Source organism: Pseudophryne corroboree, chromosome 11, assembly GCF_028390025.1.
Source record: "Pseudophryne corroboree isolate aPseCor3 chromosome 11, aPseCor3.hap2, whole genome shotgun sequence".
Taxonomy (NCBI): Eukaryota; Metazoa; Chordata; class Amphibia; order Anura; family Myobatrachidae; genus Pseudophryne; species Pseudophryne corroboree.
This window is the reverse complement of record NC_086454.1, coordinates 86,471,533-86,486,993: the sequence shown is the minus strand read 5'-3', so window position 1 is coordinate 86,486,993 and position 15,461 is coordinate 86,471,533. Positions and strand designations below refer to the sequence as shown.

Genomic DNA, 15,461 nt, shown 5'->3' with positions numbered 1-15,461 from the left:
AGCTGCAGTAAGTTAGTAAAATCATTTTTGCATCGTTGTAGCAGCTTGTTTTCATTATGTCACTTAAGTGCATTATTTAACATCAGTAATCCAATGTAAGATTTCTGCATTACAGAGCTATCTGTACAGGGAAAGAATAATTATTTCACTACCTTAACATACTCCATGAGTATAAATACCTATTTGCAAGCAATAATAGTCATGGAAATCTGAATGCTGGATAATGGTAGAGAAATTAACAAGCCATGCAGGTTATGCACAGGAATAATGAGCTATTTGGCATGGTTGATGAACTGAACCAATGCAGGGCGCACACTTGCAGAGTCTTTTAAATGCTTCCCATGTACATGAAGAGCAGCTAATTATACCATGAGCTGTACGTAGGGATGGCCATCGACCATCGATGATTCAAGGCCGATGTCTAATGGTTTTGCCATCGATAGAAGAGTACCAGATGGTTTCCCCCCATCGATGGCTTAGTATAAACAAATATTTTTATTTTATTTTATTTTTTTGCAAGGTGCTGGGACAAGGAGCTTAGCTCTGCCCCCAACACCCACAAAGCCCCGCCCCTGGGGCTGAGATTGGTCCGTGGGTCATTTCCTGTAATTACAGGGATGACCACGATGAGTGAAACCATCGATGCTGACCATCGATGGTCACTCACAGTTTTGCCATTGATGGCGAACACACCGATGACCATCCCTAGCTGTACTGTCTAGGGGGAGGGGTTTAGGGAACCAGAGTTTCTATTGTGATCATAGGTGTGCGCAGCTAAGTTTATTAGGGGGTGCACCATAGGATGGGCGTGTCTTGTACCACCTTTTGGGCGTGTCTAGAACCCCCTATAAGCGTGTCTAGCACCGCCCAGGGACATGTCTAGCACTATTTTACATTCTCTCAGTAAAATCACATGGCTTAATCTAATTTCTCCCTAGTTCCTAATAATAAAGTAGATATAATACATCCCGGAGAAATAAAATGAAACACAATGGTGCGACCACTGGCTGGTACTGACTGCTACAGCATAACCCTGAGTCCTAGCTGAGGCTGCACCTTATCGCTGCTTACACTTTCCCAACCAATCCCTGACCAAGTGGCAGAACTAGAGCGTGGTGGGCCTAGGTGCATATGCATTCCCCTCTACCCCCTTCCCATCCCCACGGTAGCATCTAGATTCCCTTCGTGGAGAGGACCTTTACCATAATGCACTAGGTCAATGTCACCAACTATTTGGAATAGTAACCTATTGCGAGCAAAGCGAGACACGGAGCCCGAAGTGTGGCAAGCAAAGCAAGCCCGCAAAGGTACAATGCAGCATAAATAAAACAAAATGCTCTACTACAAACGGAGATTTTAAAAAACATTAACATGCTGTAAGGGCAGAAGAGAAATACCATCCTCAGCTGATGTCACATTCTGTTCCTTTCCACGAGGGAATAATAGACTCAACCCCCTCCCCACACACACACACCCCACCCCTTGAACCTACACCCTAATTTTGAGTGGGCCATTCTGAAAAGTACAGGAGAATTAGGGGGCCAAATGTTTGAGTTTTAATATAACACAAGTAAAGTTTAATATATACACATGTGCCATCAGACCCCTCGTCTGCAGGACACCAGCATTTGTCACACATGTCCCCATGATCACAAACTACTGACAGTAGTGCCCCTTATTCACATTACGCTACACAGTATGAGCCAAATTCACATTACGCCACACAGTATGAGCCAAATTCACATTACGCCACAAGATATGAGCCGAACAGCCAAATTCACATTACGCCACACAGTATGATCCAAATTAACATTGCACCACACGATATGAGCAGAAATTCACATTACGCCACGTGGTATGAGCCAAAATCACATTACATTACACGGTATGAGCCAAATTCGCATTACACCACATGGTATGAGCCAAATCTACATTACGCAACACGGTATGAGCCAAATTCACATTACGCCACACGGTATGAGCCAAATTCACATTACGCCACACGGTATGAGCCAAACTCACATTACGCCACATGGTATGAGCCAAATTCACATTACCCCACACGGTATAAGCAAAATTCACATTACGCCACCCGGTATGAGCCAGATTCACATTACGTCACACGGTATGAGGCAAATTCACATTACGCTAAACGGTATGAGCCAAATTCACATTACGCCACACAGTATGAGCCAAATTCACATTACGCCACGTGGTATGAGCCAAATTCACATTACACCACGTGGTGTGAGCCAAAATCACATTACATTACACGATATGAGCCAAATTCACACTACGCCACACGGTATGAGCCAAATTCACATTACGTCACACGGTATGAGGCAAATTCACATTACGCCAAACGGTATGAGCCAAATTCACATTATGCCACACAGTATGAGCCAATTTCACATTACGCCACGTGGTATGAGCCAAAATCACATTACATTACACGGTATGAGCCAAATTCACATTATGCCACACGGGATATAGAATATACACATGTAACCATTCTTTTCTTTTTCTTTTCTTGAGTGTACCCACAGATCTCATTTTTTGGGGGGTAACTAAAGTCACTTCATGGATGTACTAGAAGTATATATAGATTTTACTACCCCTGGCTGGCCTTGTCCCCTCTCTTTCCCCTGCAGCACTGTGAGCAGTGACTTACTTTCTCAGTTACAGTCTCTGCTGTATGTGTCCTCCAGCGGAGCCCCGAGAGCGCGGTGCGGGAGGAGAGCATGGCCGGAAGAAGAGAGACTGCAGCTGGTGCGTGGTGCGAGCCGGGAGGATGTTTTGGCATGACGTCAGTCCTCCCTGTGCGGCCGCCGGACAGAAGAGTATACTGAATGGAAGCGCGTGGCTCAGCTTCTTAGTTCTTACTGTATATTAACATAGAAACATAGGTTAATATACAATCAGAACTAAGAAGCTGAGCTGCGCGCTTCCATTCAGTATACTCTACTGGCCAGCGGTCGCACAGGGAGGACTGACATCATGTCAAAACATCCTCCCAGCTTGCAACACGCACCCGCTGCAGTCTCTGTTCTTCCTATATTCTTTCTATATTGTCCTGCCCTGGCGGCGGCAGCAGTGGAGAAGGGAATGAGTAGCAAGCTGGGCTCGGTGGTGAGCCGCGGCGATCACCACTGTGCTGCTGCAGCAGGCGTGGCGTGTGGGGGGTGCCTAACATTAGGGGGTGCCTGTGCGCACCAGGCACCCCCCGTGCGCACGCCTATGATTGTGATATATTAGCTGAGCTTGGTTGTAATGCTACTTTTGTTCTTAAATAGCCCTTCTCAATAAATATTAATTGATAAGAGAATAGTGATACTTGCATTCAATGCAAAAAAAGGAATTATATAGTGCAGTTATTTAGTTTTAGTAACATTACATAGCAGCATACTGTACTCTGCAGTGCTTAACAATGGGAACAAGGACAGTAATAAAACAAGACTGGGTATCAATAGGTAAAGCGGTAAGAGCATCCTTGCTAGCTAGTTTCCAATCACTAGGTAGACACAGGTTATGTACATAAGGATAAGTGCGGCACATAGTACATATTAGATAATGTAGTTGGTCATTATCGAAAAATGGTAATTTTTAGGGACCACAAATTGCATGTGAGAGGTGAGAATCTCATGTCAGCCAGCACAATGCTTGGATTTGAAGACGCATGGACCCAAGTGTGCTCCAGCTCTACCCATCTACAGTATCTGCCAGTCACCATGCTCACTATGTTCAGCATTTTCAGTGCCGTAATTCTCACCTCCATGCACACACCATGTTATAGCCTCCATCACCAATTGCCCAATCACACCCTCCAGCAGTCGTTGCATTAGCAGCAACGTGACTGGCACTGTGATTACAGGTACAAGAAAGAGAGGAAGTTCTCTCTCACTCTTTGGTGCTTCTGCTGTTTCTGTCAATGCCAAAGGGAGAACACTAAACAAGTGGGCATTGGGCTGAATGATGGGGCCACCAGTACATGACTTCCATGGTGGTAGGGGGGGTTTCATTTGCAGGGGAGGGGAGGATAGTGGATTGGGCTTAACATTCATAATTTTCTGGTGGGAGGGTATAGAAATAGATTTCTTAGGAGCCAGCGCAATCCACCAATGAAAATATAAAACTGCATACCAGGCGTGTGGAGCTGGAGTGGGGACCAGCTGCTGAAAGGCTGATATCCCTGATTCTGGGTATAGTAGAGACAAGCTGCCAGTGTACACCGAAAAAGGGGTGAATCCTAGCTTTGGAGTATACCCTCAGAAAAACCGACAGAATCCAACAGAACCCGAGAAATCTGTCTGGGAAGAGCAATTAACAGGCTCGGATGGGGACCACTGCTTTGAAGTTGGATATATCCGGTTTCCCAGTACCGTTTTTCCAAAATCTAGTACCCCTGGAAAGAGGACCCTCAGCTATCAGCCTAGGGCCCTTATACTCCTGGGCAAGTGCCCATTGAGCTCATACAGAAAGACAGCCCTGTGAGGACCCCTTGGCTGTGCTGCAAAGTGGCTTAATTCTAACATACAAACATAAAAGTTACTATTATCTAGTCTTCAGTGCAGAAGCAATGAACAGCTATAGAACACTAAGGTCTTTTTATAAATAGTATATTTTGTTTTTCAGCTATAAACTGTGAACTGACTGAGTGGTCTCACTGGTCGGAATGTAACAAGTCATGTGGAAAAGGACACATGATCCGGACACGGATGATCACCTCGGAGCCACAGTTTGGAGGCGGCCAGTGTCCAGAAACTGTGCAACGTAAGAAATGCAAAGTGCGAAAATGCCAAAAAAATTCTGGTTCTGAAAAGAGACGCCTTAAGGATGCCCGCGAGAAGAGGAGGAGTGAGCGGACAAATGAGGAAGCAGATGGAGAATACCCAGGTGCGTGAGAGGTCCAGTGTCACGGCATTAAACAATATGCCATAACAAGTGTGTATTCTATGTCTCAGTGAAGATATACAGTATAGTAAAATCATCATGTTAGGGTGTTTTAGTATATTTAGATATCCTTTATTATACAGTATTTGTACAATTCATAATGTACTGAAACTTGTTTTTTTTTAAATCATACATATAGACACCTATCAATCTGCTCCTCTCTAATCCACGGACGGGATCCTGGCGGTCGATGTAAGGACGCCGAGATCCCGAGGCAGGACACAAACTCAGTGTTGATATGCGTTTATATACCGACGCCAGGCAGAATGCTGGTGTCAAAATACCGACACCCGGCATCCCAATTGTTCGGACAGCGGAACGTGCTGCCATTCTGCCACTGGGGGGGGGTTGTTAGGTTTGGTCAGCAGAAGGGGGGTTAGGGTGCAGCCTGTGAAGGTTAGGGACCAGGGGCAGAAGGTTAGGGTTAGGTACATAGAAGGGGAGGTTAGGGTTAGACACCCAGCTGGGAGGGTTAGGTTTAGGCAGCGGGGAAGGGAGGGTTAGGACCAAGCAAGGAGGGTTAGGGTTGGGCACCACTGGGGAGAGTTAGGGTTAGGCACCCGCAAGTGAGGATTAAGGTAGGGAAAAGGTGAGGGTTAGGGGCCTTAATGGGGGTTGTCGGGATTCTGATGGACGATATGCCGCTGTTGGTATACTGGCCGCCGGCATCCCATCCATCATTAACTCATACTGAACCCCCATTATGAATACATTAGTATACCCTTTTCAGACAGAAATGTATGAAATTCCCTGCTTTGCCAGTTTTGCAAGTCCCTGCCTGACCCTCCTTTCACACAGGGAAGCAAATCACAAGCTGAAACAGTTCTACCTGGTAATTTGCAGATCAACACGGGTATTTCTTCTGTGTGAAAGTGTCAACACGGGTCAAAATTCCCAGGTCTCCGACCCTGGTAAATTCCTGGGTCGAAGTCCTGGGAATTTCATCTCTGGTTGACCCTTTCACACAGAAAAAGGACCCGTGTTTATCGACAAATTACCGGAGAACTTCTTAACCTGGTAATTTGACTTTCTGTATGAAAGGGGTATTAGTAATCACTTAATGAGAGCTGGGATTCTAGACACTGTAACTGCCGCCGGTCTTTGTCAAGATACAATTTCAAATTCTCCTCCAGCACCTGAACCACAGGGGGTGCAGTGGTAATGCCAGGTTACAACCTGTCCTCTGAGGTCTCCGCTTTCCCCGAGGTTACTCTGAGTCATGGCATCGGTCCAGTGGTGGCATGCACATAACATCGGAGGCTAGAGCAGAATCTTCAGGCCTTTAACCAAATGTTGCTGTGGGACACAGCAATGCGGTGTTCCGCCACCGTTCTCATCCTTCCCTTTAAAACTCACAGAAATGCTGCAACTGTCTGACTCTCCTGCCTTGTTTTGTCTTCCAACATGATGGGTACAGTATTTGTTACTGACATTCAGAATGTCGACAACACAAGGAGGACAGTGTTACGTTGATCCCGACATGCCGTTACAACATAAAGCTTTGTATCCATGCCAGATTTAGAACTTTAAACATGATGCTTTCTGTTCTAAAGCTTACACAGTTATAAAGCTTTAGTTTGCATTATTAGCATGCTGGCTGGCTGGCCAGATTTGACATAACTCTCCCTTGTTGTTGTCGACATTCTGACTGCCGATAACTTGACTGCATCTCCTTTCACCTCCTGCTCTCCATTCTATCTAACATCTTCTCCTTTCACAATCTCTTGCTACCACCCATTCTCATTCCTACCTCTCATGTATTCAAGTCATACTGTGCATTGTGCCCCTTTGTCCCGTCACATTGTCCCATGAATTAAAATGTGTTAAGCGTCCCCTATAAACTCACTTTTTTAGGGAAACTTGTTACTTTCCCTAGCTGTTCTTTCTGTTTATCTCCCCTTCTCTGTATATGGTGATAATACTGTCTTCCCTGTGCAAACTCCTCCGAAGCTTGCACAAAAGCACTTACACTCTGTACCCAGGTACAAAGTCTATTCAGTACTCTTAAGCACTTGACAGCATTGCATCCAAGGGCCTGATTCCGATTTTCACATAAACCCAATGGTTTATGTACAAATCTGATGGTGGGTACACATGTGCATGCACAGGAGCCATTTTGTGCATGTGCAGGACAGGTCCTGTATGATCGCTCACAGTCCTCCCTTAGCCGCAGCGTTATTGACATGCTGCAGCATTTGGGGGGCGGTGCTCAGCCCAGAGTCAGCGGATGCATGCTTCCTGGACCTGTTAGATAAGTTCCCACAGTCACTCTAATAGGCCCTACACACTGGGCGATCTGACTGCAAGATATGAACGATCTCGTTCATTAATGAATGAGATACCATTCATATCGTGCAGTGTGGAGGCAACAGCGATGAACGATGCGTGGCCCTGTGTTCGTTCATCGCTGGTGCCCCGTCGGCTGTGCATGCAGGGCAATATGGATGATCTCGTCCATATTTGCCTGCACTTGTATGGAGCCGGGTGACGGGGGGAGTGAAGAAACTTCACTCCCCCCGTCACTGCCCCCCCCCCCCCCATCCCCGCCGGGTCGCCCGTCTGCCGTATAGGCGGTCGGGCAGCTCGGCGGCGTATCGCTGTGTCTGTAGGGCCCTTAAGTTTTGCAACTGATGATCAAGATAGGGATCTGATGTTGCATCTTTGGACTCAGCACTTGGATCGCAGAGTCATTTTTTCCTACAGACACCTCCTCCTGCTTTAGCATTTTAGTTGTATGGTATTGAGATGATAGGGCTTTGCGCTGTTACCAGAAGGATGTGCTGTACCCCAAATAAATACCACCTCTCTCACTTTTTACTTTTTCTGTATGGGTGGGATATTCACAATTTATTGGGAACAGATATACATAAAGTGCAAAAGATCTTAAAGCAGTTTTAAAGTGTCACAGTGCACATGCTGCTAAAATTTCATAGCACTAAAATTTGACATTACAAGATTTTTAAAAAGACATGTAATAAAAGACATAAAAAGCATAGAAAAAAACTCCTTATTTTCGTACCCTCTTGGGCTAGTGGTGTGTGCCTTAGTGTGGTGAAATCGGGTCCTGTCTAGGCCGTCCAGCAACACACCACTAAGCTTTGCCCAAATAGTTGGAGAGTCTTTAGGAGTCCACCAAAGTGTTCAGCATCACCAGCATGACGCGTTTCGGATCCTTGTAAATCCTTTTTCAAATGCATTTGAAAAAGGATTTACAAGGATCCGAAACGCGTCATGCTGGTGATGCTGAACACTTTGGTGGACTCCTAAAGACTCTCCAACTATTTGGGCAAAGCTTAGTGGTGTGTTGCTGGACGGCCTAGACAGGACCCGATTTCACCACACTAAGGCACACACCACTAGCCCAAGAGGGTACGAAAATAAGGAGTTTTTTTCTATGCTTTTTATGTCTTTTATTACATGTCTTTTTAAAAATCTTGTAATGTCAAATTTTAGTGCTATGAAATTTTAGCAGCATGTGCACTGTGACACTTTAAAACTGCTTTAAGATCTTTTGCACTTTATGTATATCTGTTCCCAATAAATTGTGAATATCCCACCCATACTGAAAAAGTAAAAAGTGAGAGAGGTGGTATTTATTTGGGGTACAGCACATCCTCCTGGTAACAGCGCAAAGCCCTATCATCTTAAACTCTTTTGCTACAGAATATTTACAAGCTTAGGTGTTTGCTTGTTCAGATGATAGGTCCTTGCTGCAGTACTTCCAGTTAATTGCGCAAATTCACCTGTCCAATCCTTTCTCTGCTAGTTGTATGGTATTGCACAGTTGCTACCCTGCATCTGTGGAATACTGTACACAGGGTCGGACTGGCCCACAGGGGTACCAGGGAAACCACCGGTAGGCCCCACTGCCTGAGGGCCCAATCCTTCCTCTATAGATCAGGTTCCAGACTGTGCACTTGTGTTATACATTATAGATAAGTTGCATTACACTGCACTAAACTATTGTGTATTTCAAGACTCTGTGGATGCTGGTCACACACCCTTTGTAGGCTGGCCACACCCCTAAGTATGGGCCCCTATAACTGCATCCCCCCGGTGGGCCCTTCATGTCCCAGTCCGACACTGACTGTACAAACCAGAACCTTAAGCTAGAATAGGGCATTCGAATGTAAACTCTTGCAGGTAGGACATTTTCTCTTATTTTTCTGTGTGGTTGTGAAGATATCTGCTGTGATCCCCATTTTCAATTGCAGGAACTGCCCCCATAGTTTTCTACAGGGTCTGCTAAATGGCAAATTTACCAAGAGTTTGGCCCCAGTAACTAACGCCATCTTTAAATGGCATTATAACACAGCCTATGGGCTACAATCTGTAAAAGTTTCCAACAGAGGGATCTGTAGGGCAGCTAACACCATCTAAAGATGTCCTCTGTGAGTATATATTGATACATTCATGTTGTATTTAATTTCTTATTGCCGCGAGTAGCAGTAATAAGAAATTCAAATGATCCGTTCTAAAACATGATCAATTGATAATTATGCCCCTAATAGAGGGATATGAGTGTTCAATATGAAATCCCAACTGTCGGGATCCCGGTTGTCGAAATACCAACACCAAAATCCCGACAGTCAGAATCCTGATCTTGAGCGCAGCGTGTCCCCTCTTGGGCTCGCTGCGCTCGACACGCTTCGGGCCCAGTGGTGACCTTTTACACTAATCTATTCTTCATCGGGTGGTGGCATGGACCACCACCCAAGTGGGGTATCTGGATGGCGCATTTTTTCGGCGTCTGCATTTTCAGAAAAATTTAACTGCGTCCCGGATTTGATTATAATACGAATGGATAACCCCTGTGATGTTTTCTTATACAAGGAAAAATGGAATATCGAACTTAAAATTGGTCTTTTCTTTTTCATTTTAGTTTGCAAAATGAAGCCATGGACTGCATGGACAGAGTGCAGCAAATATTGCGGTGGCGGCATTCAGGAGCGGTTCATGACAGTAAAGAAGAGGTTCAAGAGCTCTCAGTTCACAAGCTGCAAAGACAAGAAGGAGATCCGAGCTTGCAATGTCCATCCATGTTAGCAAACGCCTCACATGGGATGCCCTCCAAGTTACATAGAAAGTCAATCTTTATTAGATTTTTTTTATCATAGAATATATACAGTGCTTTTCTTTTTGCAATGTACTTTGCTTACTATTCTTGCAGGTGCAAGAACTATATTTTCTAAACATTCAGCTGTAATAACTTAATCATCTGGTTAGTTCAATAAACATTACATCTTACTGTACATCTTGATCTTTTAGCAAGAGAATTTGACTCCGGACAAGCCATTACTTTTTAGTCACGAACTTTAACCTTAATAAACAATATGACATGCATGCAAGGGAAACCATGACCAAACAAGACAGCCTGTGCTGTTTTCCAAATGCACATTGATAGACCGAGCAGAAGGATAACACACTCAATCCTAAATCCCCATCTGTACATCTGCTTTGTTTGATCAGACTTGTCTGAAAGCTGTATTACCTTGACTTACTCAAGAGTCAAAGCATGTTTTCTTTATAGTAATTTTGTATTATAAATGCCTTAGTGTATAATGTTAAATCTACTGATAAACTCACGTTTCTGTTCTGTAATTTGTTTTGAGGAGCTGAGTACACAGAACTACATCAGCTCCCCAAAACACGTGGTAAAAAAATATATTGTGTTCTCTTCTTGAAAATTTAAACACTAATTCTGCAGTTGTTATTTAATTTAGTGTTGTATTACTCTCAAGGTGCAATTTTGGACAGGATGCAATGATCTTAATGTTGAGTGAGTGAGTGAGTGAGTGAGTGAGTGAGTGAGAGAACAAAAATACAAGTCCAGTAGGTTCAACCATTTCTAATTCGTAGCTCTGTTATAAATAGGCAAATCAATACCCCAGTGAGGAAGTTGCCAATTTAAAAGTAAATGGGAAAAAAGAAACATAGAATGTAACAGCAGATAAGAACCATCCTACAGAACCATACTCTGCTCTCTTTTTCCCACCCAGTCTGTTTGAAACAAACTGAGTGTATGTCAGTACTCTCCTTCCTGAACTTCCCATTCCTCAGGATGGAAACTTCATAGGAGAAAGGTTTTTTTACCTGTTTATCTTATTTTAAATAACACAATCAAGATTAGGAAAGTAAAGTGTAGCATGGAACCCTTAGCTGAGAACCAGAGTGGAATTGGCAAAAATAGCGTGATAGAAAAATTTATTTTATTTTACTGAACAGCACCTAAAGCTATTTTTTATTTTTATTATTTTGGTGGTGTTATCCGTTAAATTGACAGTCTTGTCAATGTTTTCAATCATTCTTATGTTGCTTACTCTTACTTGTCCTTATCTTTTTCGTGATACCTTGTCTATTTCAGAGTCTCAAACTCTAAAGTGACCAAAATTCTAAACTTACAATTACATTCTACTAGTACTATTAGTCACAATTGCCCAAGTCTATTGGTATTCTAATAAAAAAAGGTAAACAAATGCCTGATTAGTATGAAAAGCATTTTTTATGAGTTCATCACAATCTGTTTTTAAAAATTCAGTGGCAGAAAACTTTTAGAAGTGGAGTAAAGTTTTGGTCTGTTATTTTTATTCTTTAGCTTAACAGCAAGCATGGGTGGAAAAAAAAACAATAAAAATAACAATTTATACACAAAAGTGTAAATTAAAAGTAAAATCAATGGTGTAAAAGCTAAAATAACTTGAAACTTATTTGTCTTGTAGTATTGTATTTCACTTACCATAAATAAATTACACGTTTTTATTTAAGTTGCTTTTAATGTTTCAATTGTGACATCTGTTTAAAACCACATTGAAACCCATTTAACAGTATTGTGTAAAAAGTAATGATATAACATCTGCAATTATTACTATTTAGTATAATAATTTAGCAAGACAAATTAAATCAAATATCTCACTGGTTTCTGTGGATTACAGCATATATATTCCAGTTGCACTATTTTATTAAACAAGCCTCACTTAAATGTTTTCACTTTACATAATTTGACATCCCAGATATACTGTATTCTACTAACATAAAGTAACCCTGTATCTGAGGTTTACATTATTATTCTTTTAATAATGTGGGTATGTTGTTTGGAAACTGTCACATGAGAAGAAATATGATTAGTTATTTATATTTAATTTATATATTTATGTTTTTGCCAACCACCTAGAATGAAAAACAGTAGCTAGGACAAAACCATGACTTCACTGGGGTAAATTATGAAAGTTACTAGAATTAAAAATATATTACAGAAACACTGCACATACACATAAATAGAAATTATTTTCTAGTTTCAACAACGTTTGGGAATTAATTTTTGGTGACTTTAAATTTGTGTCCAATTTCCATTTAATAAATATGACAGTATACTTTTATAATGTCATTAAGAAAGTAATATCAATAAATCATTTATCATTATAGATTATCCCTGTTGTCAAAATTAAGATCCCTTCAATTAATGAAAAATACTTTATTATAAAAAAAAATTATGCAGAATTATGCAGTAAGCTGTATTTGTTGTTTACAAGCCAATGGATTTAACAGTTAGAATTGCTATCTTCGAAAGAAGTACTTGCATAAAAAAGTAACAATAATATTATTGGCTGAACATAATTAGTTTGTATTATGTTTGTTGATTTGCTGAAACATGATATTTCTTATCTTTAATATAGTGGTATTTGTGTAAACCTTTTATTGACAAATAAATATCTTCATGAGCAGCACTATAACCAGTTATAAGGAGTTATAAAAAGCAACAAAGGCCATATTCTATAAAAAAAAGAGCTTAAAAATAACCAAGATATTTTATTTTACAAAAAGTTCTAAAACCTTGTACCTTTAATATTTTTTTCTCAGTAAGTAACTAATGGGGCACACACACGATGCTATTTGTGCTAGGTGAGATTTGAGCCTATACGATCTGTGCTATGCAATTTGGACTAAGTGGGGTATGCTATTTGAACTACATCCGATTTTGAATACACTACAACAGTGGTTTCCAAACATTTTTGAATCACGGCGCCCTAGAGTATCAGAATTTTTTTCACGGCACCCATAGGCCAAAATTTTCTTATTGAGAAATTTAGAGAGAAATATGAAATTAAGTAGATTGTGTTTATATGTCATCCTTAGGCTCAATTGTGTGGTGGGGAAACAATTTGCTTCTGTTTGTCCCCATATTTTATGACTGACAGCTACTAGCACTGGTTTTGCCTATTATATTAACCATAAATAATTTGAATTGGTCCTGGACCACCAATCCAAGGCACCCCTGCAAGTGTCCCGAGGCACCCCAGGGAGCCACGGCACACAGTTTGGGAACAACTGCACTACAATGTACTATGTGTGCTGTAGTACAAAGATACCTGCCTGCACATACTATTTTGCCTTGAGATGTGGACTAGACGGGAGCACGCATTGTATCGCAAGGGACAATACACAAGGTGCTATTTGAACTAAAAAGATTAAATAGCATGCAATAATTGCACCGTGTGTGGGCACCTAAAGACTCATCTTAAATTATCTTCATTAGCAATAGCGTCCCATCTGAGTTATAAAGAGGTACAATATAACCTAACAAGATAACAGTGAAATTATTCCATAATATTTTGAGGGTATCACCTCTAAAATGCGAAAATACACATTTTTAATTTTCATATTCAAAACAGATAGTTACAAATAAATAGATATATAATTTGGTTATTTAAAAATACCAATAATAGCAGTTACGCAAGTCACATTATCTATAACACTGAGCAAATTTGTTGTGCACCACACTTTCATAAAACGTGAGAGTATATAGCTTTTTATGTTCAGCAATGGAATAGATTTGAAGGTACAGTAGGATTTTATTAAATTGGAAATATTATCAACCGATTACATTTTAACTTACATACATTTGTAATGTGTTATCTTAGGAAAAATATAATGGAAATTTGTTTTCATTTCATTTTGATGTTCCTTATTTACCGAAAGTTAGATTACCTTAATGTAAACAAGAGGTTATACTGACAATTGAGATAGAGTATTTAATTAGCAGATCTAAATACTTTTCAGTAGCAGTAAAGTTTAGAAAAGTTATAATACTCCATAAATTACCAATAAAGATGAATAAACTCATTTATTTTAAAATCACACATTTTATATAGTTTTTCATTATACAACTCTAGAAGATCTTCATATAAATACATTATAGAAGTATAATTGAATATAGATTTTATTTATTAAAATAAATAAAATGTATACAAATAAAACAAATTCTTATACAATTGATTAAATTTTAAAAAAATCTGTTTTTTTATTTCAGACATTTAAATGCTTATTGTATTTAATAAAAATGAGACATCCTCATTAAATATTCAATTATTTGCTGTTATTAATTTGTATATTTAGAAAACATCCCTACAGTTATTCTATAGTTTGTTGATGTTTTCTAAATATTTTTTTAGTAAATACTAGTAAAGAAATGAAGTATGGCAAGTTGGTTTCTTTATCAATCAAGGAACGCAAACAAAACTAAAATATTTTGCCTTCATTAAAAAAAACCATTGCAAACATGTTTTGAGTTTTAATTGTTAAAAAAAAATCTTTAATGGAAGCTTAATTATTTTAGGCTTAAAGAAAAGTGTATGTTTTCACATACTGTATTACAAAATGAAAATCTTTATTCTATTCAAAGCACAGGGTTTTTTGTATGTTTAAATGTTCAACTTTTTGTTTTTAACAATGCTGTTCCGTGAGTCGGTTTGCGTCTAACATTTGGTCTTTATAAGCCTCATTAATAACAAAAATGATGTAGGGCTTTATAAAATAAAACATTTATGTGCCTCATAAGAATGTCTATAATAGTTTCTTTATTTTTTAGTTTTTTTGCTGTGGATTTTTTTATAAATCTGTCATAAATATATTTCTTACCAAAGTCTTGTGCAATTGTTTTCTAGTTGTATGTCTAACACATTATAATTTTGAAATAAATTACATCTTTACAAGAAATCTTTTATTTTTGTGTGCAGTCTGGATCACTTTTTATATCAGCTGGCAAGTTATAGCGGTTCAGCGAATCACAGGTGGATCTATCTATAACTGCTGCTTGCACCGCTGCAGTGAACAGCAGGGTGCCAGTACCGGTTATAGATGGATCATCTTGCATCCATGAGTTCCACCACTAATTACTAGTTTAAAAGGTTGAATTTGTTAAACAGAATATAGGATTGTATCAATTTAAGTGTTTGTGTAATATACAAGAAAACTCTGTTAATTTCTTTATTACTAATTTCATTATGCCCTGACTGAAGGGAGTAATTCAGTTGCAGGCGCAGGGTGGGATTGCCGTTGCCAATGGCATCTCATCTAGTACCCCTCAGCCACCTGGGCAAATCCTGAACTCATACAAAATTGCTCGCTATCTTATGGGGCAGCGAGCTGTTTTATGCAAGTTTAGGCTGCCATAAAGTACAGTTGTTTGCAAACACTGATTCGGCCGGGCGGATGTTTTCGTCTGCAATTGATTT

The 15,461-nt window shown here is 40.2% G+C and overlaps 1 protein-coding gene across 1 annotated transcript in view; it reads left to right on the top strand.

The window, feature by feature from the left end:
• SPON1 (spondin 1) overlaps window positions 1-14,787 on the top strand; it is a 683,924-nt gene extending 669,137 nt beyond the window's left edge. Inside the window, exons 15-16 of the mRNA XM_063944511.1 lie at window positions 4,633-4,893; window positions 9,833-14,787. Coding sequence (XP_063800581.1) covers window positions 4,633-4,893; window positions 9,833-9,996 — 425 coding nt within the window. The 3' untranslated portion in view covers window positions 9,997-14,787. The remainder of the gene's footprint in view (window positions 1-4,632; window positions 4,894-9,832) is intronic.
• The last annotated feature ends 674 nt before the right edge of the window (window positions 14,788-15,461 follow it).